The 25,534-nt window shown below is 53.3% G+C and overlaps 7 protein-coding genes across 7 annotated transcripts; 3 read left to right on the top strand and 4 right to left on the bottom strand.

The window, feature by feature from the left end:
• Nucleotides 1-348: 348 nt before the first annotated feature.
• LTHEOB_4670 (uncharacterized protein) lies at nt 349-2,403 on the top strand (the record flags this gene model as incomplete). The annotated part of the gene is made up of 1 exon (XM_035513730.1): nt 349-2,403. The coding sequence occupies one exon, from the start codon at nt 349-351 to the stop codon at nt 2,401-2,403; it is 2,055 nt and encodes a 684-aa protein (XP_035374719.1).
• A 3,363-nt stretch (nt 2,404-5,766) lies between these two features.
• On the bottom strand, nt 5,767-7,077 carry LTHEOB_4671 (SesB-related regulatory protein; the record flags this gene model as incomplete). The annotated part of the gene is made up of 5 exons (XM_035513731.1): nt 5,767-5,865; nt 5,921-5,986; nt 6,042-6,404; nt 6,461-6,977; nt 7,070-7,077. 5 exons carry the CDS (start codon nt 7,075-7,077, stop codon nt 5,767-5,769), a joined length of 1,053 nt encoding a protein of 350 aa, XP_035374720.1.
• Nucleotides 7,078-9,191: 2,114 nt separating this feature from the next.
• Nucleotides 9,192-11,857, bottom strand: LTHEOB_4672 (uncharacterized protein; the record flags this gene model as incomplete). Its single annotated transcript, XM_035513732.1, has 3 exons — nt 9,192-11,518; nt 11,568-11,704; nt 11,751-11,857. The coding sequence occupies 3 exons, from the start codon at nt 11,855-11,857 to the stop codon at nt 9,192-9,194; spliced, it is 2,571 nt and encodes an 856-aa protein (XP_035374721.1).
• An 848-nt stretch (nt 11,858-12,705) lies between these two features.
• LTHEOB_4673 (Armadillo-like helical protein) lies at nt 12,706-16,300 on the bottom strand (the record flags this gene model as incomplete). Its single annotated transcript, XM_035513733.1, has 4 exons — nt 12,706-12,790; nt 13,016-13,398; nt 13,450-16,067; nt 16,120-16,300. The coding sequence occupies 4 exons, from the start codon at nt 16,298-16,300 to the stop codon at nt 12,706-12,708; spliced, it is 3,267 nt and encodes a 1,088-aa protein (XP_035374722.1).
• Nucleotides 16,301-16,897: 597 nt separating this feature from the next.
• Nucleotides 16,898-18,328, top strand: LTHEOB_4674 (uncharacterized protein; the record flags this gene model as incomplete). The annotated part of the gene is made up of 2 exons (XM_035513734.1): nt 16,898-18,010; nt 18,077-18,328. 2 exons carry the CDS (start codon nt 16,898-16,900, stop codon nt 18,326-18,328), a joined length of 1,365 nt encoding a protein of 454 aa, XP_035374723.1.
• A 2,274-nt stretch (nt 18,329-20,602) lies between these two features.
• LTHEOB_4675 (putative calcium-binding protein) lies at nt 20,603-21,620 on the bottom strand (the record flags this gene model as incomplete). The annotated part of the gene is made up of 4 exons (XM_035513735.1): nt 20,603-20,719; nt 20,770-20,839; nt 20,994-21,294; nt 21,503-21,620. 4 exons carry the CDS (start codon nt 21,618-21,620, stop codon nt 20,603-20,605), a joined length of 606 nt encoding a protein of 201 aa, XP_035374724.1.
• A 1,478-nt stretch (nt 21,621-23,098) lies between these two features.
• LTHEOB_4676 (Homeobox domain containing protein) lies at nt 23,099-23,959 on the top strand (the record flags this gene model as incomplete). Its single annotated transcript, XM_035513736.1, has 1 exon — nt 23,099-23,959. One exon carries the CDS (start codon nt 23,099-23,101, stop codon nt 23,957-23,959), a length of 861 nt encoding a protein of 286 aa, XP_035374725.1.
• Between the last annotated feature and the right edge of the window lie 1,575 nt (nt 23,960-25,534).

The following is a 25,534-nucleotide window of genomic DNA, read 5'->3' on the forward strand; positions in this document are numbered from 1 at the left end:
CCCCTCTCACAGCCTATGGCTAGCGTGGATTTGCGTTCTGCTCATAAAATAATCGGCCGGATGTAAATGTGGAACTAACAACTATACATTCACGTCCTGGCGATTGCTTCAGCTACGGACGTATGTTATTTCTCATAGAACGAGCTTAGACACAGCTATGCCTAGAGCCTTACAATTTTTCATGCTCGCCGTCGGCTTCGATGCCCTCCGTAGTGGCCGTAGGTCCGTGCACTACCGCGCGCTAACAAGGTGCTTCTTGTAGCAACTCCTCACTCTTTCTTTCTTTCTTTCTTCTACACCATTTTGACCATGACCGATCCAAGCCCACATCGTGCGCCTGACCACACCATGCGTCAATCAAACCTCCAAACCCCGTCGTCCGGCGGCTATCTCGCCGACGATGAAGCATCACCAAGTCCAACAACAAATACACCCCAAGGTGAAACTTCACCCAACAATCGGGCCAACAACGCCTCTAGAGGCAGCCGCAGCCAAGCGGGACACAATGATGAGGCACGAGAGCCTGTGCCGCCTTCATCGGAGGGACCACTCGAAACAAGACTGCTAGGTGAGAATGCCCAAGATAACGCCTCCGCTAATCTCCAGCCGTCTGCCGCAGCCGCGGGACCCTCGAACCCAGATCTCGGAGACACGACCACCGACAACACTGACTCCGAGGCCCTCGCAATGGGAACACTTCACGACGACATCATTGGCGGCGTGCCACCGAGCGCCCAGGAGCCATTCCAGAGCACTGACCTAGCGCCAGCCGTCGCCGCCGGTAACCAGTACGCCGCTCTACTGACAGAGAACTACCGGGACCTCCTACGTGCGGTGTGGAACGACGAGCGAGACAAGCGGTCTGCGCTGCTCGGCCTGCCGCTGATGACTTGGTGGGAAATTACGATACCGTTGCTTGCGACAGTGCCAGGTCCGCTCCTCAACGAGATCATGATCGGAAACATCAGCCAGGCAGCCAGAGGAACTGGACCTCTCGCCGACATACTACAATTCGGCAAAGCGAACAGCACTGACCGGCCGGCTGTTTACAGCTTGGCCTTGGTCGACGAAAGGTCAGGCGAGGCGCCGACGCCGAATGAACTTCGGGAGATGCTGGAGGTGATGGCGAAGTATCCGTTGCGCGAACACGACCAACTTGCCAGTGAAGTTGACGCTGCCATGCCGACTCAACAATCAACCGAGATGCCAGCTTTAAGCAGCAGAAAGTATCTTGAGACGGAGGATGGTGACATCTCACCCGAGAGAGAAAGCAACGTCGAGGTTTTCAGGAAAGCGCTCACAGCCCGCCTGGACCAGATACCGGCGGAAGATGCGGACAAGCCAATGTCACGTCCGCTCCAGCGATTTGGCTGGACAATTGCTTCAAGGACCGAAGACGAACTTCACCTTCGCCATGACGGCTTCAATTACATAATGGGGCTCACAGAGTCGATTTTCCGCTACCTCAACCACCACCATCTGCCCAACAATTACCGATTGGATGCAAATCCCATATGTTTCATGTGGGAGCCGGAACATCCGGTTGCTGGAGAAATCCTCTTCACTTGCATCGGGGACGGCTACACCGAGAATGGCGGCGGTTTCTCTTACAACAGTGCTGATCAAAACAACAACAGTGCCGATATCTACAACACTAGACTGGGGGAGGCCACTGCAAGATTCGTTCGTCACACCACCGCGTTCTGTACAAATATGAGGAACGAACACCAGCGATTGGAAGAGGACGTAGCCGAACGGAAAAGGCTAAAAGCAAGCATCCAAAGGGCCGAAGATCTGAAGTCAAGACGAGAAGAAATCCGAATCGCCGAGAGGGATGCCAGAGCAAAGTTCAAAGAATCAGAAAAAGAGTGGCCAAAGATTCTAGAAGAACGGCGGAGATTGGAGCAAGGAATCCTGCCCCCTGAACACCAGGCTCTAATCAACGAAGCTATCGAAAATGCTCAGAAAGAAATGGAAGAGGTCATGGCCCAGTCGATGGCAGATGCGAGAAAACAACTTGACCTCGATGGCGGAATTCATAAACAAGCGGTCCGGAATGTTTTAGCATCCGGGAAACCACGCAGTCGGATTGCTTACGTATTAGAAAAGCGCCGACTACTTGCCGCACAGCAGCCTACCGATGAGGATCCGTCCATCTACGACATACCTCCAGATGAAGATGAAGCCGAACCTAGTTCCGCGGCTGCCCAGGTGGAAACGCCAGGGGAACATGATGAGATGGAAGATGATATAACTGACTACACGAATTCTGATGCCGGGGATGATACCGCGGCTGCCCAGATGGAAACATCAGGGGAGGGTGATGAGACTGACTACACGGGCTCTGGTGGCGAAGAAGATGCAGATTATAACAAGCCCGTACAGAGAAACGGGTTGAAATAGCCCCTCATTTTGAGGTTGCCCTTTGCGGGAAATATTTCATTCAGTTGCTATAACTTCGCATAGTGAAGTTGCCATTTATGGAAAAGCGTTCATGCAAGATTAAAACTTTACATATTGAAGTTTTCATTGATGGGAAATTGCTATTCAGAATTGCAGGAAAGTTAGGAAATCCAAGTTCATAGATATCTCTAATCCTTCACGGTAGCCAAAATAGCAAGAGAATTCACTTCTACACCAGGAAATATTTCATTGCTGATCCACAAAATTACTGCTACTACGAGTACCCAGACATCAGGTAAATGATTGTGTCATTTATCTAAGCACGTTCTCTCGAGCCCGGACCCATCACGTCCGCTGATTCGGAATTCCCATTCGACGTTCTCTTAGAAAACGCCTGAATTTCACTCTCAAGCCATTCTCTGACCTCAGGAGATCCGCACGATGCTAGAAGTCGTTCTCGGAAGTACTGGGATGATATCACCTTGCTTTTCGTGCTTCGGAAAGCCCATTGTGCAACCTTCAAGTCACCCTCCATTACTGCTTCTTCAAAGGGAGAGTCGAACTCATCAAGTGACCCAAAACAAGTTTCCGTGCTCAGCCACTCGAGGGCGCTCTCCGCATTGCCGTCCATTACAGCAGCCTCAAGGCCCTTAATTTTTTGTTTGTTGTCATGAGGTTGCGATTGTTGCAGGATATCCCGCGCAATATCAAGGTAGCCTTTAAGTACCGCCTTGTGGAACGGTTTGTGATTTTGTTTGTCCTGTAGGTTCAGATTTGGCCTCCATTTCATAAGAAGACTGGTGAGCTCCTTATTTCCTGATTTTGCGGCCCAGTGCAGAGCTCCTCTCCCATAGCTATCCAAAGCATCAGGGCTACAACCGTGCGCCAATAGACAGGCTACAGCATCTGCATGCCCCTCTTTGACTGCAAAGTGCAGAAGAGGGTATTCAATATCGGTATCTGTGTCATCAAAAGAGGGTGATATCATAGGTCTGTGACCTTTTGATCTTGGCGTCCTCTCTTCTCTCATCCAATCAAGCAAAGCGACCCGCCCACGCGCTATACTTGCCGCAAACTCATCATTATTGCCGTTTGATGTGATGCGCTCATACCTTTCTTGGAGTAAGAGCTCTGCTTTGTCTGTGTATCCCTTCCAGGAAGCAATGTCCAACGCTGTGCTACCGAATTCATCCCTGGCGTGTATGTCGTTTTTGGTCTTCTCGTGGGCCAAAAGCCGGACAAAGGTAGAGTTCGATTGCAGTGTCGCCGCAACCATTAATGGAGACTTGCCGCAGCTTTCTTGAGCATGGACATCTACCTTCTCGCTCGAAAGGATGAGAGACACAATGGTCTCACAGGATGAATCTAGCCACGGGTAGAGAACGGGTTCGTTATCGATATTTCTTGAGATGATCTGGGACTTGTCTTCTGGCTCAGGTGGATATATCGACATGTATCTCGGGCGGCTGGATGACGCTGCAAGGTATAGTGGAGTTCTCCCAATGTAGTCCTCAGCGTTGACATCGATATCGTTACGGTTTAGAAGGAAGCGAATGACCTCCATCTGATGGCCCATTATGGCCCAATGCAGTAATGTTCCGCCAAATTCATCGTCTCTCTCATCCCCTAAAAAGAGACTTTGATTTAATCCAGCTTTGAGCATACTGAGTAGCCCACATGCGGAAAGAATATGCGACATTTTTGGGGGAGTGATCGGGTAATGCAAGAGATGGTCAACTCTGCTAAAAAAGATATTTTGCTTGGTACTCCACCAGAATCTCAGGTTTTGTTGAACTTGTTGAGACATGATCAAAGGCAGAAACCTTGATTGATTGATCTCCTCAACCTCAGCAAGATATCCGTGTTGGTGCCAATACTTGCGTGCGTAGTGTCCGAAGGTATTTTGTCTCGTCATCGTATCCTCGTGAACATCGAATGAAAGGAATTTCAGACACGAGGAACAGATAGAGTGATGCGTAAGTCCGGGAGATAGCCCCAGTTGACCCAACTCTTTCCGTAGAAAGTCTTTCACAGACTGGTGAATGAGCTCAACTTTCTTGGGCGATTCAGAGTATACATGTGCCAATCCTCGACTACGGGTTACGATAGCATCCTGCAGAGCCTCATCCTTTGGTATGTAGTCTTTTGAATCAAGACATTCCTGCAAGCTTCTCTCTGGGCGTTCGAAACCGAGTACCAGTGCCACTTTAAGCTCTTGCAGAGTAAGCGGTCTCATAGAAAAACAAAGCCATTGAAGAAGGGTACGCGATTGAGCTATCCCTAGTTCCCTGGATTGCTCGGATGCTGTCGATGTTCCCGGTTGATCTAACAATATGTTGTTGAGTCTTTCTTGATAGCAATTCTCGAGCCCGGGTGGAAATTGCCCAACACGGTCAAGGATAAAATGAAGCTGGCTCGAAAGATCCTTACTGATGAATTTAATCACGAGCACCACCCACAGGAAAATGCCTTGTGATTTTAGAGCAACAGCATCGACCACCTTGTCAAGCTCTTCCTCGTCCAAGTGATGTGGATAAGCCCCAATTCTTGACTTGGAAAACTTGATAATGTCTGTCTTATTGTTTTCTTCCACACAGACTTTCAGTTCGGTATGTTGTTTTAGAACGGGATAATGCCGACATGAGAAACAAATCCGAATTTGACCTTGCGAGCTCGAGGCTAGGTCATTGAAGGTCTCGGAGAGGCAATGCGCAGTGTCCTCGCTAGCTTCGTCGAGCGCGTCAACAAAGATCCATAGGCGATTGATAAATGTTGCTTTGTTCGTGAATTCGAACAAGACAGCCTTCAGATCGACTTCACTCCAATTCCAAGTTTCTTGGACGCCGCCCTGCTCTTCAATCCCTTCATGGTATATTTCCGTAAGACGTTCCATGATTGCACGATTCGCGGTCGCAATTTGGAGGAGAATTGAACGGTAAAACCCGATGAGGTTCCTCTCCAGGTGGCTTCCCTGGCCGAAGAAGAAGAACGAAGCGTGTTGGGTAGGCTTCATCGAATGAGGACTTTCCTTGAAGGCTTGAAGAGCGTGAGTCATGACCGTGGACTTTCCAGAACCGGGGGATCCACTGATCCACAAGAGCCCCCCGTCGCGCACCCACGTTTTCCACTCGTGTGTTTCAAGAAGCCAGGAACAGGTTCCATCTGCTGCTACTTTCTTTTTCTCTATTCCACTCCTGGCAAATCGTAAGGACTGCAACACCTCTGACATCTTCGTTAGCATGAATTTCTATGAAGCTGCATTCCTAGTCACTGACCTTTCTGTTCTTTGGTATGCACTAGTTCTTAAATGGTATATATGTTAACTAAATGAGATATCCATAATGACGGGTCCAGAATTTGAATCTAACCTTGTTCAGCTACAATTTTCCCCAACCACTCTATGATCTTGCTGCTGACTGATTGGTACCCTCCATCATTAGGGTCGCTGAATCTTATCATATCCTATTGCTTGTTAACAAGAACCGGTGAATGATAGTATTGTTCATTGATTCCATACCATGTGGTTTGCATCAATTGTTTCATTCCCATATTCGCCCAAAATGGCCGACTGTCGTTTAACAATCTGTAAGAGTCCAGTGAGCGGGGTAGCACGAACAGCAATAATCAGAGATAAATACCATGCCAATGGGTCTTGGAAGCTCTTTTGACTCGTAGAAACAATACACGCTGACGTCTGTGCGGTGCTTGAGCCACTTCAGAAAATCTTCGCCGATCTCTTGCAACACGTCCGACTCCCGCTTCAGAAGACCCACAAGTTTGACGTTAGCTCGTACGCCTCCAGCTCTCATGATCGAAGCGAGCCCTGTCACAGCATTCGCGAGGCCAGCGCCCTCGTGAGGCGTCCCAAGAAAAGCTATGGCGCTGATGTGACTTTTCAACTGACTTGGATTGGGGTCGTGGGATGTTTCGGACATGAGAACAGCCTTCTTTGCCAAAAGCCCCCCCAGACTGTGTGCCACGATGATGATCTTCCGGGTTTCCTAAAAGTGGGGTTAGTATCGCCAGAGACTATCAAGTTTGCCTGGTAATAACGTACAGTTTTACTTCGAGCTCTTATGCGTCCGATGCTCTCGTTGAGAGATTTGGCATGGTCCGTAATGTTGTTCTGCCCGACAGCTCCCAATGTCCATTGCGTGATATTAGCATCATAACCGAAGGTCATGATCCTGACAGAAGGCATATCTTCTTCCTTTATCAGAAAGTGCATAGGCCAGAAAGACCCATTCTGATGCTTCCACGCATTGAATGGATGTCCATTCAAACCATGAATGAAGATGATGTCGACCATTGCATCCTTCGGATTATGTATGACTCGCAGCCCATTCACATGCCCACCGGGATAGAGAGCTGTTATGGAAACATGATCGAAGCTGTTCTCGGGATGGTCTTCGAGCGGATGGCGCATAGGCAGGCTGGTAATCGCGGCGGTGTGAGTAAGTGTCGCATTGCCAGAGGCGGCATCGTTGAGGGGCTCGTAGCCGTAGAGGGTTGCCTCATCAGTAAGCGTCTCGTTGGCCGGTGCGCTTTCCACAGGCACATTTGCAGGAGATGCGCTGTTGGAGTTGAGAGGTGCGCCATTGGATTGCGTGGTGATGGGTGGGCTGCGTGCATGTCTGCTGCCACAAGTACGATCAATAGGTCTCACCTCATCATGTTGGTGTCGCCTTAGATGCTTCCGGTAGAAATTTCTGATGGAGGTCATCATCTCGGCAGCTCAGGGCCATAGAGGCAAGCAACAAACGCGTCGACAACGTATACGCAAAGAGGATTGGAAAGGAGAATATGAGAAAGACTCTCTGGTTTCAGCTCGTCAACCCCGCTCGAATTGGCTTGTTTTAGTACCACCAAGCAATTGGCTATCGAATATCGCCCAGGCCTGCAGCCCTCCAAAACCATATTCCCCAGAATTGGTGCTGAGCTCTTGTTTCCGACACATCGACATGTCGTGCCTGACTAAGCAAGCGTAAGAAATTGGCACTGGTGTTATCGTATGGTCACCTTTCCATCCCTTGTATGTAGTGAACATCAGCACCAATTTCATTGCTGATCCACATCTACTGCTACTACTGCTACTACTACGAGTACACCACCCATCCCTCATCCCGATCCTCCATACCACACAAGCCACCCGCATGTACATCCATCCATCGCTTCCACACCCCACTCTAACGACAGCCCCCTTCCTCCGCCTCAACTACCCACAACCCACAAAAGCCCGCCAGTTACTCAGTCGCGTATACGCTTCCTTCCATTGCCGCCAGCAGAAGACCCGCCCGCTACTCGTCCGCCGGAGTGATAAATAAAAATAATGTTTCACGGCGCGCGATCCCCACCCAAAGCCGAGAAGAGAGGTAGTCGATGATTCGAAAAACGCAGTGCGGAAGAAGACCTTGTTGCTGTTGTATGTGCGGCCTGCCAGAAGATCCACCTTCCGTCCAATCTTCCCTCCCATCCGCTCTCCTCCACCGTTGCTCTCTCCCTCCCTTCCCATCACCTGCGCTGCGGCCCTGAGAACATCCCGCACAAGGCGAGGGGCGGGCAGCCAACCCGTCCGTCTCAAAAGCCTGCCGTACCGAGGCAGAAAGGCGCCATGAAACCCGCCACGCAGCGGAAGAGAGGAGAGAGAGTAAAAAAGACCCCAAAATGCAAAGCGACGAAAACAGCAAAGCATGCCAATTTATACCATTATCATCTCTTCATTTCAGCTGCGGCGGGGGGACAAACAACAAAAAAGTCACGAGTGTAGAATAAAAAAGCAAAAAACGCACACACAACACCAACGATAACGAAAAAAAAAAAACGCAGTAGCCTCGCAAATAACAATCAATCAGAAAAATCAAAACGAACGATGAACGACCTAAAAAACCGTAAGCAAGAACCGCAGCACGAAAAACAGATAGAACTTTTCAGATGCTTGCATGCTTTCTTCCAACGCAAAAACAACAGAGAGGTGATGATGATAGGAATCGCGGAGAAAAACAAAAAGCAGTAAACGACAGTACCAGTGATTCACACGCATAAAAAACCAACGAACTCGCTGCTAAAGACAGAAAACACGCACGCACAAACAGGAAACAAAAAAAGCCTGCCTCGCCGAACCTATTTCCTCAAAGATACCAAGTGTCACACACAACACAAAAACCCCCGAACCAAATAGGGTAGATTCAGGGCAGAGGAAAGCGGTGTGCAGCGCTATCAAGGCGACGGAAAAAAGGAGCAATCTCGCCCGGGCAGGAAAAAACATGCCAAAGAACGGGTGCGGGGGGAAGATACCCTGAGGGAGGAAGAAGATAAAAAAGAAAAGATTTCCTGCACCATATCCATCCATCCAGGAAAAAAAAGGTAGACCTAAAAAAGAGAAGAGCTAGAAAAACCTCCCTCAATAACTTTCTCTCCCTTCCGGAACGCTTTTCCCTTACCTTTTTTTCAATCAAACTTGGGTGATAAAGAGGAAGAGAGAAAAAACAAGAAAGAGAAAAGAACCCAGAAAGCAGAAGGAGGTATCAAATGCCGTTTCGTTTGTTTTTCCCCAGGTGATACTCGATATAGTGTGAGAAGAAGAAAAGGGGAGTGAGATGGAGACAAAAACAAAGATCCCCGCACCACCACGCCCTCGCCATGATACCCATTTTCCTGATCGGGAATTTGTAGAACCTGAAAGAGAAAAAACCTCTGAAGAGCCCGCTTCCCATACACGCAAACGCTCTTCCACTCTCAAACGCAGAAACAAAGAACCATCACTTGATCCAAGAATGATCAATCACACTCTAAAGTCCAAAAGGACCCTGAACATGGCTGCCCCTCCTCTGGTTCTCGAAGAAGTCGAATCCGTTCGGGCCGGGGCCGCCCGGACCACGTCCGACCATGCCCATGGCACCGGGGATACCCGGCGGCGGACCGCCCACGCCGCCGCGAAGTCCGAGCATCTGCTGCACCTGGTGATCGTGGTGCGCTCCGGGGCCGTTCATTCCCATGGGGCCAGGGCCGGGACCACCGAAGCCGGGAGGCGGCGGAGGACCCTGCGGGGGGCCGAAGTAGCCGTGGGGAGGACCGCCGTGGCCGGGCGGGCTGAACATTGGAGAGGGGCCGGGACCGGCAGAAGGCGGACCCTGACCAGGAGGACCACGCATGCCGGGGTGGCCAAGAGGAGTGTTGCCAGCCGAGAAAGGAGGCATGTTCGGACCGCCAAAGCCCGGAGGACCACGGTTGGCCGCAGGGAAGCCAGGAGGAGGAGCCATACTCGAGACGGGAGGACGATCCTGCGGCTGCTGGAGACCAGGAGGCTTCATGGACCACATCTGATCGGGAGGTCCCTGCTGAGGGATGCCCATGTTGGACAGCTGGCCGCGGGGAATGCCGGCATCGCCAGTGTTCCTGCGCTGAAGGCCGGCAATCGCAGGATCGTCAAGACCGGGGTGGACGGGAAGGTTGAAACGGCCCGCACGGCGCATGGCGTTCTCGATCTCAGGGTTCTCGGGCATGCGACGCTGTGGCTGGGGCTGGTAGCGAACGTCATTCTCGGGGAACTGGCGGTCATCGAACAGGCCGGGAGGAGGGTTTCCACGAGGAGGCATCGCCTTGGACTCCATGAAGTTGGTGAAGAGCTCAGGCTGCGGCGGACGAGCTTGCGTCGGTTGAGGCGGGGTATTGCGCTGCGGCTGAGTCATGAGGTTGAGCAGGAATTCCCTATCTCTGGAAAGCTGTGCTGCGTGAGGCGGAGGCTGAGACGACATCAGGCCCTGGATGCCAAAGTTGCTCATGCCATTGCTGCTAGGCGTCGCTTGCTGCATGCGCTCTTCGGGAGAACGAATGCTCTCAGGGCGCGGCTCTTGGCGCATCTGCTCCTGGCCAGGCTCGCCAGCGGGAGTGAAGGGTCCAAAGGCGTTCTGAGGGGCCTTGAACTCCGTGGGCGTTCCGCGAGGAGCAAGGACGGACTCGATGAAGCCAGCCTTCTCCTCGCGCGACCTAAGGATATGGTGGCGGGTGGGCTGGGGCTGGACGTGCACGGTATCACGATCGGGAGAGCGCGTCTCAAGAGGAGAGAAGAGGGACTGCTTCCTGCTTGGAGCTGCGGAGCCCTGCTGAGAGGGCGACTGGGTGCTGATACTTGTGCTACCAAGCATCTGCAGAATACGCTGGAAACCTTCCTTATCCTCGTTATTGCCATTGGGCGCACCAGCAATGGAATCGGTCGGAATCTGAATCTGCTGCAGAGGCTGCTGCTGCTGCTCCTCCTGCGGAGAGAAGAGCTTGGCAAACTTGGACTGCTTGGTGGGAGCCTTGGGCTTGGGCGGCGCTGGAGCACCTTCTGTTGCTGCCGGGCTCTCCTGCCTGACAGCTGCAGCACCCCACATACCGAACATGTCCTTTCCGTCGAGGAGCATGGGCGTGATTGGCTTGGACGATGTCGGCGTGTCTTTGGCGGGAGCAGGTTCAGGGACGTTCTCCTTCTCATCCGAAACCTTTCCGGCCTTCATCTGCTCCTTCCAGCGCTGGAAGTCTTCCTGGGTGTGTGGCTTCTTGTCGTCCTTGGGAGCATCATCCATCCATTCCGTACCCTTGTTGCGCGAGAAGCGAGCCATGCCGATCTCGTCCTTCTTCTTGACGGGAGTAGAGTCCATCCACTCGGGCTCCTCCTCCAAGCGATTGTGGTTATTGCTGCCACGGGTCCAGTCACGGTCGCGAGCGTTGCCGCGGTCGCGCCAACTGCCATGTCCAGTGTCTGCGTCCTTGGTGTCGACGGCATCACGGCCCCAGGGCTGTTCGAACCTGCCCCGAGCACCGTTGCGACGGGGGCCAGGCTCGTCTCCATCCGGCTCGCGGTTGAAGCGGCCGCCGATGCGAGGCGGGCGGTCGGGATCCTCGCTGAACGAAGCCTTGCGGCCGCGCACGTTGGTCCAACCTTCGCCTTCCTCGCGGCCACGGCGGCCGTTCAGCGCGCCGTTCTTGCGCTCCTCACGGTCCTTGAAGAACTTGTCACGGATATCCTTGGCGCGGGCATCGGCATCCTCGTCCTTGTCGTTGGAGTCGGCCAGCTTGACACGCGACGAGGCGAAGGCCATTTTGGGAGGTCCTAGCACGATGTCCTCGGGGGCTGTTGGGGTTAGCGAGGTGGTTCTTGGCAGGATCAATGTGAGGCTCACCTGTGCTCGAGTGGCGGGTGAAATGCTTGTTGGGGAACAGCGACGTGCGCTGGCCATTCTCGCCGGCTTGCGCCGTGTCGTCATTCCGGCCACCTTGCGTGCGCCCTCCTTTGCGCTGGTTCTGCTCGGGCGCAGGTCTGCAAGGGTTAGCTGTGTATGTCGGCATGTTGATGGTTGACTCACTCCATCCATTGTTCTATCGCGGGCAGGCCATCGGGCTTCTGGATGAGGGGTGACTCGCGCAGGTGAAGCAACTCCTCCGGAGTGTAACGTATGACCTCCACAGGCATGGCGACTCTGGGCGGGTTACCAGCTAGGGCACCCGTCGACTGGCCTGGTGTCGGTGGAGGCGGGCAAGCTTGGTCGAGGGTATGATGTGAGGCCAACGGGCGTCAGGCGAGCGGATGCGCGACGAACGGGGATGGTGTCGAGTCGTAAGGTAGGCGGATGAGGTGACGCAGCGGGGTTCGGACGAGCAACGGGCGCAATTCGCGGTGCTGGAGCTGTAGCGGGCGTTGTGTGGAGCGGTGCAGGCTCGCAGATGAGAGGGTGGGGGAGCAGTCGGGGGCGCGGCGGATATGGTGTTGGGAGGAGCTGCGGGCGTTGGCGTCGCGGAGATGAGCTGCGGCGAGATGTCGGCGGTGAGGCAGAGGGGCTGCGGCGCCACAAGCGGCGGACGTTATTACGTAGCGAAGAGGGTCACGGGCTCGCGGCGCGTGCGGGCTGGCGACGGGGCGGGGGCTTGTTTGGATGAAGGAATTGGCGATGGGTGATTTGGGCGACTGTCGTGGCCGGCGTGGTGGGTTGGCGGCGGGAGACAGGCAAACACGACAAACTCGTGCCAAGCCGCGAGTCAGCAAGCCAGCGCGGGCGTCATCGGCTCTGCAGCATGAGCTCACCAGCCGTGGGACAGTCACGTCAGCAAGCAGAATTCGTTTCTTCTTCGTGTATTCTACGTTCCGCGCGGCAGCCGCGCGCAGGAGCGAGCCATTTTCCCGTGCGATTCATCCTTTTGCCTCAAGCGGTCGCAACCAAGGCGGCTTCCTCTGCCGGGTGCGGGGCCCGCGGGCACTGCCTCCGCCGCCGCTAATTATGCTTAACCCAACCCAAACTATGAACATCCATGAAATAACCCCCTTCACTCAATCAGCTTTTGCATCTCCTGCGCTGCATCTCCGCCACTCCACTCTTCCACCCGTATCTTGTCGCAAGTTTCCAGCAATCTGCCCACTAGCCGTTTCAGCACCTTCTCTTCCCTTGCCGCAGCGATGCTTTTTCTGCCCCTTGTCACTTTCCCGCCTGCGACATTCGCCAATTGCATCTTGACCCAACTCAACACCCCTGCTCTAGTGATCAAGGTCGTGCTGCCTCCTTCCACCGCCGCTGTCCGAAACAAAAGCCGGATGACCAGCTGCTTCGTCCTCCTCGAGCTCGCTGGATCATTGTACAATGCCAGGATCCTCTCGAAGATGCCTCTGGCCCGGAAAATGCCGAGGTCCTTCTCCGTTCGTAGTCCATCGAGGTACCATTCCAGCAGCCACTCAATCTCTCGCCAATGAGCTGCGTCATCGCCCTCGGGCGGGTTAAGGATGATCTTTTCCGCCCAGTACGACGGCAGTCTGCCGACCGTCCACGATGGTCCGCGCGTCAAAAATGAGCCCACCTTCGGGTACAAAAAGTTCGTCGGGTCTGCCAGGATCGGTATCGCACGAGCAGCGAGCGTTCCGGCAATCCACGGAAGAGGCTCATCCGTTCCGATAAGAGGTCGGGCAGTCTCATAGACTTCGCCAAGAAGAAGGTAGATAAGCTCGTGCTCTTCGTACCCCGAAGCCTTTAAGGTTTCCGTTAGCTTTGGTCCCTTGAATGTCGTAATTTCACAAACCTGTACTTTCGCCATCAGCTTCTGCACATTAGGCAGCGCCTGGCGACGTATTGACAAGTGCTCAGAACAGAGGCACATAATCAAAGCTGCCATGTGCCCTTCTTCAACTGCTTCATCAACATCCTTATGCATCCACCGCGTGAGTTCCGGATGATTTTCGTTTTCCTTCGGCGGAAGTTCCAGAGATATCTCAAAATCGTCGAGTGAGTCGCCGTTTCCGCCAGCCTCATTTTCAGAACCGTCATTGTCAGGTCTACTGATCAGCGGCTTGATCTCGGGTGCCTTTGCGCCGCTCAGCGCTGTATTAAGGTATTTCCCGCAAGCCGAGCCGCTGGAAGCCTTGACCATGCCGTCAAGCAAGGTTTGTAGGACTAACTCATTCTCGCCGACCTTCTTAAGGCAAGCGAAAAAGCGCGCAGTCCATTGCGAAACGTTAGTGGCTGCATTCTTTTCGAGTTTGAAGACAAACGGCCACTGCTCCACAAGGGTTGCAAGCAAAAGACTGACAGGAGACTCTGAAGTCTTCTCCACCTCCGCAGAGGCTACTGTCGCGTCAAGATCGTCCTGATACTTGATAGGCCGTCTCACAAAGCGGCCGAGGCATTCATCCAGGAAGATGAAGACCGAATTATCTGCAAGCTCATCATTGGCCATCAGACTGGAAATGAGTGCATCGAAAGATGATGGGTAACCATCAGTTCGAAGCATGCCATGGTCGCGAATGACGGAGATGAGCAGCTGCGCGATGGTCTCGGAAGAAGCACCATCTGGAGAGGAGGACAGAACCTTGAGGACAGACGTGAAAGGTGAGAACTGTAGTGACTCTGGCTTCTGCCACCATCGCATGTCAGGTGCACTCCTTGCAATCTGCAGTAGATGACTCAGCTCGAGCAGTCTGATCTCGCGCTCTTCTCCAGATGCTGTCTGCTTATCAAGCTCGGTAAGGGACTTGGTTAGTGCCATAGACACGTCGAATTTCTCATCGAGAGCGATTTGAGGTGTCACGTTGTAGTACATGGACAACAACCTAGTGATAGCTTCCCTCTGCATGAGATTCGCGTCAGAGATTCTGCGAAAGGCTGTAATGACATCCTTCATCTTGGGACAGCGTGCACAAAATTCCGATAGAAGCCTTTCGCTTGCCTGTTGCCAAAGCTGATGCGAGTACTGCGAAGATGCGTCTTTGAATTGGGCCAAAATCTTCTCGAGCTTCTGGAAAGCAATTGTGAGAAGCCTAATGACAAAAAAGGTTATCAGGTCTGAACTCTGATTCAAGCATCTTGTCAACACCTTTTGCGTAAGCGGCTGCGGCAGAAGGCTTTCGATAGCAATAGAGACAGGAGGAGGTGCGGATGCGTAGCCATCTCTGTGACCGAAGAATCGAGGAACCGGGAGTTGAATTGCCGAAAACAGAAACGATGCGTAACCGATCCAAGTAGCAGTCAACTTGGGGTCGAAGGTAAAGCTTGTCTTCTTGAAGAAGTAATCGGCAAAAAGCTCCGGGCAAGCTTCGAATATAGCCAATACCAATTCTTGTTCGAGCTTGTTGGCATAGGGTCTTAGACCCTGCATGAACGAGGCCAAGTTGGGGTTCCGTACGGTCACACGTCCTTGGTAACGGTCGTACCACTCGAGAGAATCCAGTCCCAGGTCGATGTTTCCGTCGCCAGCGTCGTGATCATCGCGTTCGGGTTCCTTGTCTGTTCCGGGCGGATACCAACCCGAAGAAGGGATCAAAATCCCAGTCTCCGATGACTTGCACACATGGAGCAAGAATCGATGTGCGACCACATCAATGGCCTTTTCATCCGAATCTTCCTCCAACGTTTGCTCCACCCTATACAAGCCCGCTATGCTCGACAATGCGCGATCCGTCAGCAGATTGCTTTTGCTCGACCTCGGTATCTCCTTATCGGCAATGACGTGAGACTTTACGACCTCCAAAATCTCGGCAGCAACCTCCGGCGGGTCATCTCTGATGTGGTCGAACAAAGCCTTCATGACATTGCCATGCTTGAGGATATCTATCTTGGCTCCCTCTTCCTGGTTTCTAAAATGCGCCAGGACGTACTTGACGGCATTGGTGCGAACCGACGGCCTCTTCTTGGCTTTTGCCGCTTCTTCCTCGGTATGTCTTATGCCCAGATTGCGCGCGAGTATTTTCCCTTCAAAAGTAAAGTCGCGCTTCGAATACAGCTGCTTCGCGAGAGCGCCGCTGTCGAAAGAAACAATTTCGGTAAGCAAACGCAGGCATGGCGAGATGGCCGACTCCTTGTGTTTCGGCGCCGACAGTCCGCGGGCCAGCAGCTTCAATTGCGATACCTGCAGAATTGTCCGAGAGAGTTGCATGCCATAATCGCGCAATTCAGGGTTGTAGGACAGCGTCTTCAGGAGGAGGGCCAGAACGGCGACGACGGCGGAGGAAATCGTGTCGTTGTTTGATTGCGAAGCGAAGCTCCAGGTCTGCATGAGGTTCGACATGAAAGGGGCATCTTGATCGCTTATGCGCGGCTTCTGCGTCTCGAGGAATTCGCGAAGAATGGCTCGCTGCCGGGGGAGGGGGTGGTCGTCATTAGGGTAGAGGATGGATTCGAGGAAGACCTTGAGGCTCTGGATGCCTGCAAAGGTCCGTCAGTCGCCGCATGCAATCGGCTGGAGCTTGCTACTTACCGTTCCGCAGCTGCTGAGTGTTGTCTTGCTGGAAGACTAGCAGCTGTTGCAACTGGCGCGCAGAGTGGATTTCTTCGGCTTTCGGTGGAGGACCCCGGGGCGTGTCGAGCTTCTGTCGTTTCGGGAGGCGCTTCTCGGGTTGCGCTGCGCCATCGACTGATGGGGCGGTTCTCTTGGTCATCTTTCTGGTACGCCTGGAAGAAGGCGCAAGATTGTGGTGGGAATGGAGCTGGAGCTCCGACGTCGTGCTGATCGTCCGGACTTTTTGCGCCAAGACCTCTAATCGCGAGTCAGATTGGACCCTCTGGCTGAACTGTATTAGTCATGGTGCGGGGCAGCGTTACGTCGTCTTTGAATGCAACACCAACCATTTCTACACACTGATGCGCTTCGTCGAGGATGAAATCGAGCGTTTCTCTATGCAATTGTTGCCACCTGTTCAGAAATGACCGAGATTCAGTTGATCCCACCAGTGTCGGATCCTGCGCCTTCAAGCTCGATGCGCTCTCTTCAAAAGCTGAAGTGTCATAGCTCCTTCGTCCCTGCCCTGGTTTCTCAGCGAGCACATCAAGAAGCTCTTTCACAGAGGAGCTCACGCTACAAAGATGCAATGGAAGCTGTGAGCGTACTGACAATGGAGGTTCTGGTCGAGTCTTCACACACGCCAAGCGCTGTTTTCGACCATTTCATCAACAAAGCAATGAGAACTGATATACTTCCAAGCCCGACCCCGAGAAAAACTGTCTGACCTCGGGCCCTTTTCCCCAGATCCGAAACCATGTCTAGATCCAGAAACCCCGCAACGACCTCAATCGAGCGCGACGAGCTCCCAATCCAAGAGTTCATCTGCCGCCAACGCCTCCGCAACGAATCCATCTCCTGCAGCAGCACTCCCCGCCGCCCCTTCTCACCAACCCCATCAGCACTCCTACCGCCGCCAGCACCACCACCCTCAGCCATCCCCAGCCCCGCACCTCCACCCAATCCACCCCGTTCACCCATCACCTCACCCACCCGACCCTCCCCCCTCCTAACCCTCCTAACCCTCCTCCTCCTCCTCTCCACCATCCACCACCTCCTCGGCCCCGCCCTCCAACCCCTCCGCTTCCGCACCTACAACAGCACCACTTCCCACCAGATAACCCGCCTCCACTTCCTCACCACCATCCTCCCCACCACCCTACTCCACCCCGGCACCGCTAATACGCCGCCCACTCGCCCCCCACCGCCGCCGCCGCCATTCGCACCGCTCAACCCCACCTACCCCTACGCTTCCGCCGCCCGCACGTCGCTGCAGCACCTCCTCGCCTTACACGCGCCTGTCGCGGCCGAGCACGTCCCTGTGTTGGCTGGGGCGCGGTACGCGGCGTATCCGGCTGTGCGTGCGCTGGGGGCGTTGGAGGCTGGGCTCGCTGGCGTCGACGCGAGCAGGGAGGGGGATGGTGGGAGGGCGGGAGCAGGAGCGGTCGCGGCGCGCGTGGCGGACGTTCGGGATGCGGTGCGCGCTCTGCAGCGGGCGAGCGAGCGGTGGGCGGTGGTGGAGGCGCTAGTGGAGGGACACGAAGGGGTTGAGGGGGTGCTGTTGGCAGGACTGAGGGAGGTGGAAGGGCTGGGGGTAGCAGAACAGCCGCCCGTCGGCAGGAGTGGGAAGGCGTTTCTGTGGTGGCGGGTCTCCAAGGCGGAGGGAGACGAGCAGACGAAGGATCAACGCGTCGATTGGCGGCTACGCACGGCGTGCCAGGCAGCTGCGTTCAGTCAGGCGCTGGACGAGGTCGAGGAGTGGCGGGTGCCGGCGCTGCTGGGGTTGGCGGAGGATGTGCGGCGGGCGGCGGGGATGGTGGACAAGGCTGTATTGGGCGCGTGTCGGGGCGTCGGGGAGATTCTAGAGCGGGTAAGCTTTCCTTCGGGGAACGCGTCTTGCATCGCAGAGGTGTTCGGTGCGCTAATGGGTGGACAGGCGGATCTCGTGTGTGCGGATGCGCTGGTAGTGTTGTGGAGAGAGCTTCAGCCACGGGGCTCAGTGTCAGTGAAAGACATTGAGGGGATTTGGAAGGCAAAGGTGGAGGCGGCAGCTGCGGCCGAGGCGACGATCAAGGATCTGGAAATTCTGAAGGAGCAGGCCCGGATGCAACGGGATGGTATAGATGTGTGGATGATGTTTCTTGAGAGGGTACCGGGAGAAAGTGTGGAAGAGAAATGCCAATTATAGGGATCTATGCTGCCACAAGCCTGGCAGGTATTTTAGAGAAGCAATCGAGATTAAAATACAGCGGCGTTGGCAACCGTCCAACTGAAGGAGCGAGAGGTGATAAAAGGAACATAGGGAAAATCATCAACAACACAAGAATCATCGTTATGGCCGCACCCTTAGTCAAACGAGCGGGGAAGCCATCCATCCCCGGGTATCCTGAAAACTCCGATCAGAGAGTCGTGAATCGTAAAGTGTTCATCATTTCGGTCATTGCCCTAGAGCCTTCCCCAATGATTGTAGAGAGATGTAACACACTACATTCAGTAGTAATGCCTCCTCCTTGGTGCCGGGCGGCTCGCGTAGGTACGGCGATGGTAGTGGGCTGGTGGAGGAGCATATGCCGTGCGCCTATAGACAACGCGCCTGCGCGGGGAGGCAGCAACAACAATCCACGCATCTAAATAACCACCTCGATTAGTATGCGCCAAACAAAAAATTAAGTAGCGAGACTTACGGATGACACCTGGAATCCAACCAAGCAGAGTCAGAATGATATTTAGGCAGAAACTTCCACCGCAGCCTTCCCTCGCCAGGACGACGAGAGGCGGCAGGAATATTGCGGCAATGTAGAGGACAAGGTCTTCCTGTATCGTGCGAAATCAGTTAGCATGGACAGCCTTGAATACAAATCGGTTGCACGTCTCGAATGCCACACCGAGGGAGGTATCTTTTCAGAGTAAGAGCCGATGTTATAACCAGAGGGGGAGGTCATTGTAGCAATTTAGTGGCAAGGCTGGAGGTCGAAAAATAGGTACGGGATAGAGATGCAAAACGTACAGCTGCGCCCATCTTGGTAGAAGTCGGTCTTTGCGCACAAAAGAGTCTGGTGGTAATTGCCTTCGTGCAGTCGGGAACAAATTGGCTGAGGTTGGTAAGAGCGATGGAGAGCAAAAGAACTCTCAAATGCTAAATTATGCGACCGGTGTGTAATCTCTCGGCGCTGACGTTGGCGTGTTGGCAGATCGTCGAAATGATTTCCGTGGAGTGCGACGCGCAGAAAGACCGGCAGTTGCGATTGGTTGTCGGCAGATGCAGTAAGGGTGCAGGTCTCAAGTTCGGCGCGTGAGTTGAGACTGAAACTGGTCTCTGGGAGCCGCAATGGCGCCTTTTGAAGAATTCCATCATGATTAATGGCATACACAGCAGAAAAACTAAGCTCTGCCTAGCCACACGGAAAATGCGCGCAAATCATCGCGGAGGTGGGGCCCAGTTTCTTCAGCGACACGGGGAAGCAACCGGAGTGATAATGACGTCAGCCCATGCACACCTGCAGGGATAGCTTTGTTAGGCATTGCGCAACCACCATGTCAGTGATAAGCGAATCGCGGTTCGGACGACACGTTGGCTGAGCTGAGTTACCCGAGACTTCTTGTTGCGGTCGCATGCGCATGCCGAGGACTGCCATTGGTGCTTATGCCCGTAATCGTTGGTTCCGTCGGCTATGGCGTTTTGTGCCTGGCCCAGATCACGAGGACCTGCTAAGACTGCCGACCAACATGGATGCGATGTCTTGATCAGGCCACTACCAGCGCCATAGGCCAGCCCAAACCTGCCAAGAGTCTTGTTTTGTTAAAATCACTGTCGCATTAATGATGGCACTCCGGAAGGCGCCGGATCTCGATTTCTCAGCGACGGTTCGGTGTAGAATCCAGCTCACCGGACGAGCACTTTCATCCAAGGCTGAACATTTTCCGAGTGAAGTTCACCGGTGCAGCCAAAAACAAAAGGATAACTGCAAGCGGATGAGTTCAGGACGAGCCTCAGAGATTTTACTCATTTCTCTAGCACGCCCCAGGTACACACAAGACCGTTTCCAATGAGTCCCGTAGGCACCAACAAGGCTCCAGATGACCAAAGCCGCCCGGTTACGCCAAAGACAATTAGGATGCTCCAGACAAGGCTGCAGAGAAGGGACTGGTAGATAGCCCAGGGCAGACGCAGGGTTCGGTTTGCTTGTCATTCCCTCATCAACCAGCATTCAAGGAATTCCTGCAAGGACCGAGGATGCAAGCACTCTTGGGCTCATAAGAAATGCGCTCTTGCATACGGCAAAAAGCGAGCCCTACCTCGAGGCCACTGCAATGCTGCGTGAATCAAGACGGTATTAACGACGGCACTCAGATAGCTCAGGAGTCGAATTTGCCGAATCATTTCCATGAGTATGGCGGATCGCTGTTGTTCAGGGTGAGAAGAATGCTCCAAAGACTATTAATTAATACAGGTCAGTAGTATCTAGTTGTTCCGGCGAAACTTTGCAGGGATGTTTGCCTCGACTATGCTCATCTTCTCCTGAGCCTCCAATCTTTCTTGTTCCGCATCGAGACGGTCGTGCTTCGCGAAATGCTCAATCTGGAAAGCCATCAGTCGGTTGTAGTAGTCGAGGAACTGGCGGTTCTTACATCCTCCGGGTGAATCAAATCCTCTTCCTTGACATCATCTCCACTGTGGTACTTCTCAAAATGGTGGATTCTGTGACGCGCGTCAGCCATCGCCCTTCAATGCTTGGTCGAGCCCGCTATGGCTGGGCAGCCATCTGGAACCACATCGTGAAGAGCCTCCGCAAAGAGTCCAGCACAACTTCGGTGCCCGGTGCCGAGAACAGCCTCAACCCGGAACTACGTACTCATATTCGTATTCGTCGTCGCCATGGTGACCAGGCCCGGTGCCAAAGTCGGGCAGCTTCACGCCGTTATTGGTCGCCTCAACGTATTCTTCCTTGCTGATATCGCCACTGTCATCCTTATCGAACAACTGGAATACAATCTTGACGACCTCGTCCTTCTTCGATTGCGGGATTGTGGCGGCGCTCTCGTCGAGGAGACCATAGGTCTTGCGGACGTCGTCGGGCGACCACTTGCCGGTGCTGTCGTAGTCATGCAGGGTGAAGAAGGTACTGGCGTCGAAGGTGGCGATGTGGTGCTCCTCTGTGACAGTAGCGGTCAGCAAGTTGCTCGCGACAGTCTGTCTCGTATTTGAGCAGAGATAAGGAGCGCATGTGCGACAAAGCTGAATTGCGAGCTGGCCGAGGGCATGCGACAGTCATTGGCCGGTCAATGGATGCAGCGGACTGCGGAAACGCCCCAGAGGCGTACCATTACCAGCGGAAGAGGCGGAGCCCGTGAGCAGACTTACCAGCCATGTGGCGCGTAGCCCAGTCGGCGTCGGCAGGAACCTCCGGGGAGCCGTGCTCGCCGTGGGCGAGGACGGTGGCGGCGAAGAGGCCGAGGCTGGCGGTGATTGAGACCTTCATCTTGACAGTGCGGCCGTGATCGCTGGAAGAGTGGGAGAAGCGAGGTGTCGACGCGGAGGCGCACGGTGAGAGTGTGGGCGGCGCACAGAATCACGGAGCTCCTGAGGGACCCCTGTCTGTCGATCACCCGCGCGCCTTGACTCGATACGTCATAGCGCCATGGCTGAACATGTGTGACTTCCGCATCAAGAGCCGGAATGCTGCAGGATGGACTGTCGCGTAGTTCAAAATGTACCGATGTAAAGTTAGATTCTAGGTCTTTCTCTTTTTTATACTTTTTCGTTTGCGCAATGGTTCAGAGTCTGGCTGGAAGCGAGAACCATGAACCAAACTTTATATGCGTGTGAATCAATTCCGAGAGAGACAATTATGAGGCAATAACCTTCAAATATATACCTCGTACCACCTTTTGTAGAACAAATGAGTATGGAGTGTCAATGGTTCTGCGAGGTTTCCACTATCCAGGGTCATGTGTTTCCAGACATAATTCCGGTTTTAACCGCCGAATTTTCGCGCGCTACTCGGCAGTACTTAACTCACCGCATGCCCCGAATTGCGTTTTCTTATCTCTCGCCAAGTTTTGTTCTTCCCGCCCACCATGTTCGCCCTCGCTATTTTTCGCAAAGCTATCGCAGCCTTTCGGAAGCGACTCAGAGGGCCCCAGCGTGAAAGAAGTACTACTGATTTAGTTGAGATGGATAATCTACCTCCGGAGAACATACGATATACCGGGCCAATTCCTCAAGCAAGAATCATGTAAACATCCACCATACCATCTTCAGTTCTATCTCTCTTTCAAACGCCGATATGGCTCATGGCCTGAGCCCGCCATTCCGCGGCAACAGAAAATCTTGGTCCGCAGGTCTGCACCTTTGCGCTTCCCTTCCACTGCGAGTTGGGGGCTGAACATCCGATAGCTGGGGCAACGAGAGACGCAACGAAGAGGCGCAACCCCGTCGGACTACCACCTCGGCGGCCCGGCGCTGGTGCTACAGAAAATGCCGGTCGCCGTCGAGGATCGCTAGGCGGACCTCAAGAGCTTCGCCAGCCGCTCCTTCATCATCGCCAACTTCGCCCTGCAGTCGCATCCCAGTTCGAGTACTGATCAGCAACCTTTTTGGGAAATTTACAGCCTTGCGCTCAATAACCTAGCATTACGCAAGCCACTGGGAAAGCCTCTGAGAATTTATTGGTCCAACCGCCCATCCTTCAGCAGACGTGGCAAGCTGCAATTGATGGACGAAAGGAGTCGCATGCATAAGGTGGATCAGCCGCTTACTACCGGCTTTATTGTGGCAGGATTCCTTCAAGAAATGTGTTGCAATGACAGCCTTATAAATTGGAAAGTTCTCTTGTTTTTCAAATTCAATCGGAAATTGTACCCCATGCCGCGTGCATCAGCAAATCCTCGTCTCCCACAAGTACAACGCTAAAAAGACATTCTCGGAATCATTAATTATTCGAGTTCAACGAAAACCATGGGTGAACAGTACAAGAGAGTATATTGCATTATGCTCGAATGGCAAGAGAGTGATATTAAGAAATCGCTGGACCAAGAACTTGACGATCTCCACAAAACCCTTCGAATCGAATACAATTTCTCAGTCGTCAGAATCGGCATCCCCTCCAAGAGCCCCGAGGACACTGTCGACAAGTATCTGGCCGCGTTCTACAGAGCAATCGATGGCACCAGCGGACTCAAGGACATGCCAATACTCGTCATTCTGTTTTACAGTGGCCATGGTTGTGAGGTGCCGCCAAGTCAATCCAACAAGGAGTTCTCCATCGCAGGCTACCGCGAACTAGACTGGAAAAAGCTGGAACGGCGATTCATTGAACACTCAATGTACGACCACCTTCTCCTAATCGATGCTTGTTACGCCGGAAATGCCGTGCCGCGCGGGTCGTTCGTCGGCCTGGATCCCACTCAATACCCGCAATTTTCGGACCTGGCAAACGGCGTCAACAGGGTCAATCAGTTCACGCGTCTGCATGCCCTCACCGCTGCCGACCAGGAGGTTGAGGCTTACACCGGCTCGAAGTCGTTCACTCGTTGTCTTGACAAGGCACTACAGGACCATCTCGCGCTTGGGACGCCTTTTGATGTGGCAAGCTTGTTCAGCACCATGAGCCACGTCCAAACGGCGGGAAGTGTTGTTGCTCCAAACACGCGTTGGATGCATTTCCCGGTCAGTCCTCTGGCGATCAGCGGTCCTCACATACTCATTGGAAGGCTGTCAAAGACCCCTCTGACTTTTCAACGGACTGGTACCCATGGGTTGTCGGCATTGCAAAAACAGAGCGACAGGCGGGTTGGAGCACCGGAGAGTAACGAATAATGTGAGAAGCAATTGGCAAGAGAAGGCTAGTTCAGGACCAGGCAGACATCCCTGAGAAGATACCTTGACACTCATTTTGCTGTTCCAGGGAAGCGTAATTTATTTGTCCTGGTGTCTCATACAAAGCTTATTCTGCATTCGTTTATGATTATGTTCCAACCCGAGTGCAATAGCTAACTGTGTTCTTACGTACCTAATCTGGACCTTTCATGTATATCCTCGCTGCTATGAAAGGTCATACTACTTCCTTGTGAACAGATTAACCTGGCGACGCTGCGAGTTCGGGGTCAGATTGATAGCCAATGATATTTCAGGTGCCCTTGCAGAGCGGGGCAACAGGCTGCGCCACGCCCCGCAACAACGCCTTCAGCTTACTCCTGCTATTGCAAACTTTTCTAGTACCAGCCAGGGCACTTGTTACATTTCGTCGTCGCGCTCCTAGTGCTTTTCACTCTGTGAGTGACACACACTCTCCGTCAGTGATCTACTATCGGTTTCTGAGGTGTGTTCTCCAGTCAGAGTTCAGCCTCCTAATCGTCTCCATGGACCACTTCCGCATTCCCAAGTACCCGGCACGCCCTATCCCTCGAGTGCGATATTACTGCACAGAGAGCTACGACGGACAAGAATTCCTCACTTATCCCGAACGCATGGGCTGGAGCTATGACGAACTTATGGAGAGATCTACATGGGTTGAGCTCGGCCATGCAGAATCCACACGAACACCAGAGGAAGCAACGTCATTCCTTCAACAATGGCTTTTCTTTGGGCTGCTTCATGTGTTTTTCGGAAATTTAGCGAGACCTTCGGATTTCATTGAAACGGACAATGATTCTGGCCTTACGTACATTCACACGCGAGGACTACTGAAAATTGCGCAAGAATTCATAGAGGTGGAGAAGACAGAACAGAACCTGCTTCGGAAAGGTTTGTCATTTATCGACAAATGCCTGGAGCAGGCACTCGGAATCAACGAAAAGATTGTTGGCGGCACACCCAGACCCTCTCTGGACCCATATTTCATGATCTCTTTGGCAGGAATCGCCCGGTTTTTAGCCTACGTCGCGGAATCCATGTACCCGGATGACTTTACACAACACCGAGATTCAGGGTGTATAGTACCATGTGTTGAAGTTGAAGAAAACCGCTTTGATATTTTCAAGGACTATCATGGGACCATCGACATCTTAAGCTATGAGATGGCTCGAGCGGGATGGTGCCCCAGGCAGGTTTCTATTGCTGCTGGCTATTCCCTCGAAACCCAATACTTCTGCTCTCAACTACGATTATTCGAGGCGCAAACGATTGATCATGGCAACTGCACACAGACCCAATGTCTTGCCCTCCAGGTTTTAGAGGGAACCTACAAGCCGAAACATGTCCAGCCAGACTGCAAGTGTAATTTTGCGGGCGTCAATGAAGATGACTTGGACGCGGTATTGGAATGTGGATACTTGCCACTAATCACCCTGGGAGACGATGACAAAGTTACCCTTGCTTACACCGACCTGGATTCTGAGGACCACGCGGACTACATTGCCATATCGCATGTCTGGTCTGATGGCCTTGGAAACC

The sequence above is a fragment of the Lasiodiplodia theobromae genome (assembly GCF_012971845.1).
Source record: "Lasiodiplodia theobromae strain AM2As chromosome Unknown scaffold_12, whole genome shotgun sequence".
Classification (NCBI taxonomy): domain Eukaryota; kingdom Fungi; phylum Ascomycota; class Dothideomycetes; order Botryosphaeriales; family Botryosphaeriaceae; genus Lasiodiplodia; species Lasiodiplodia theobromae.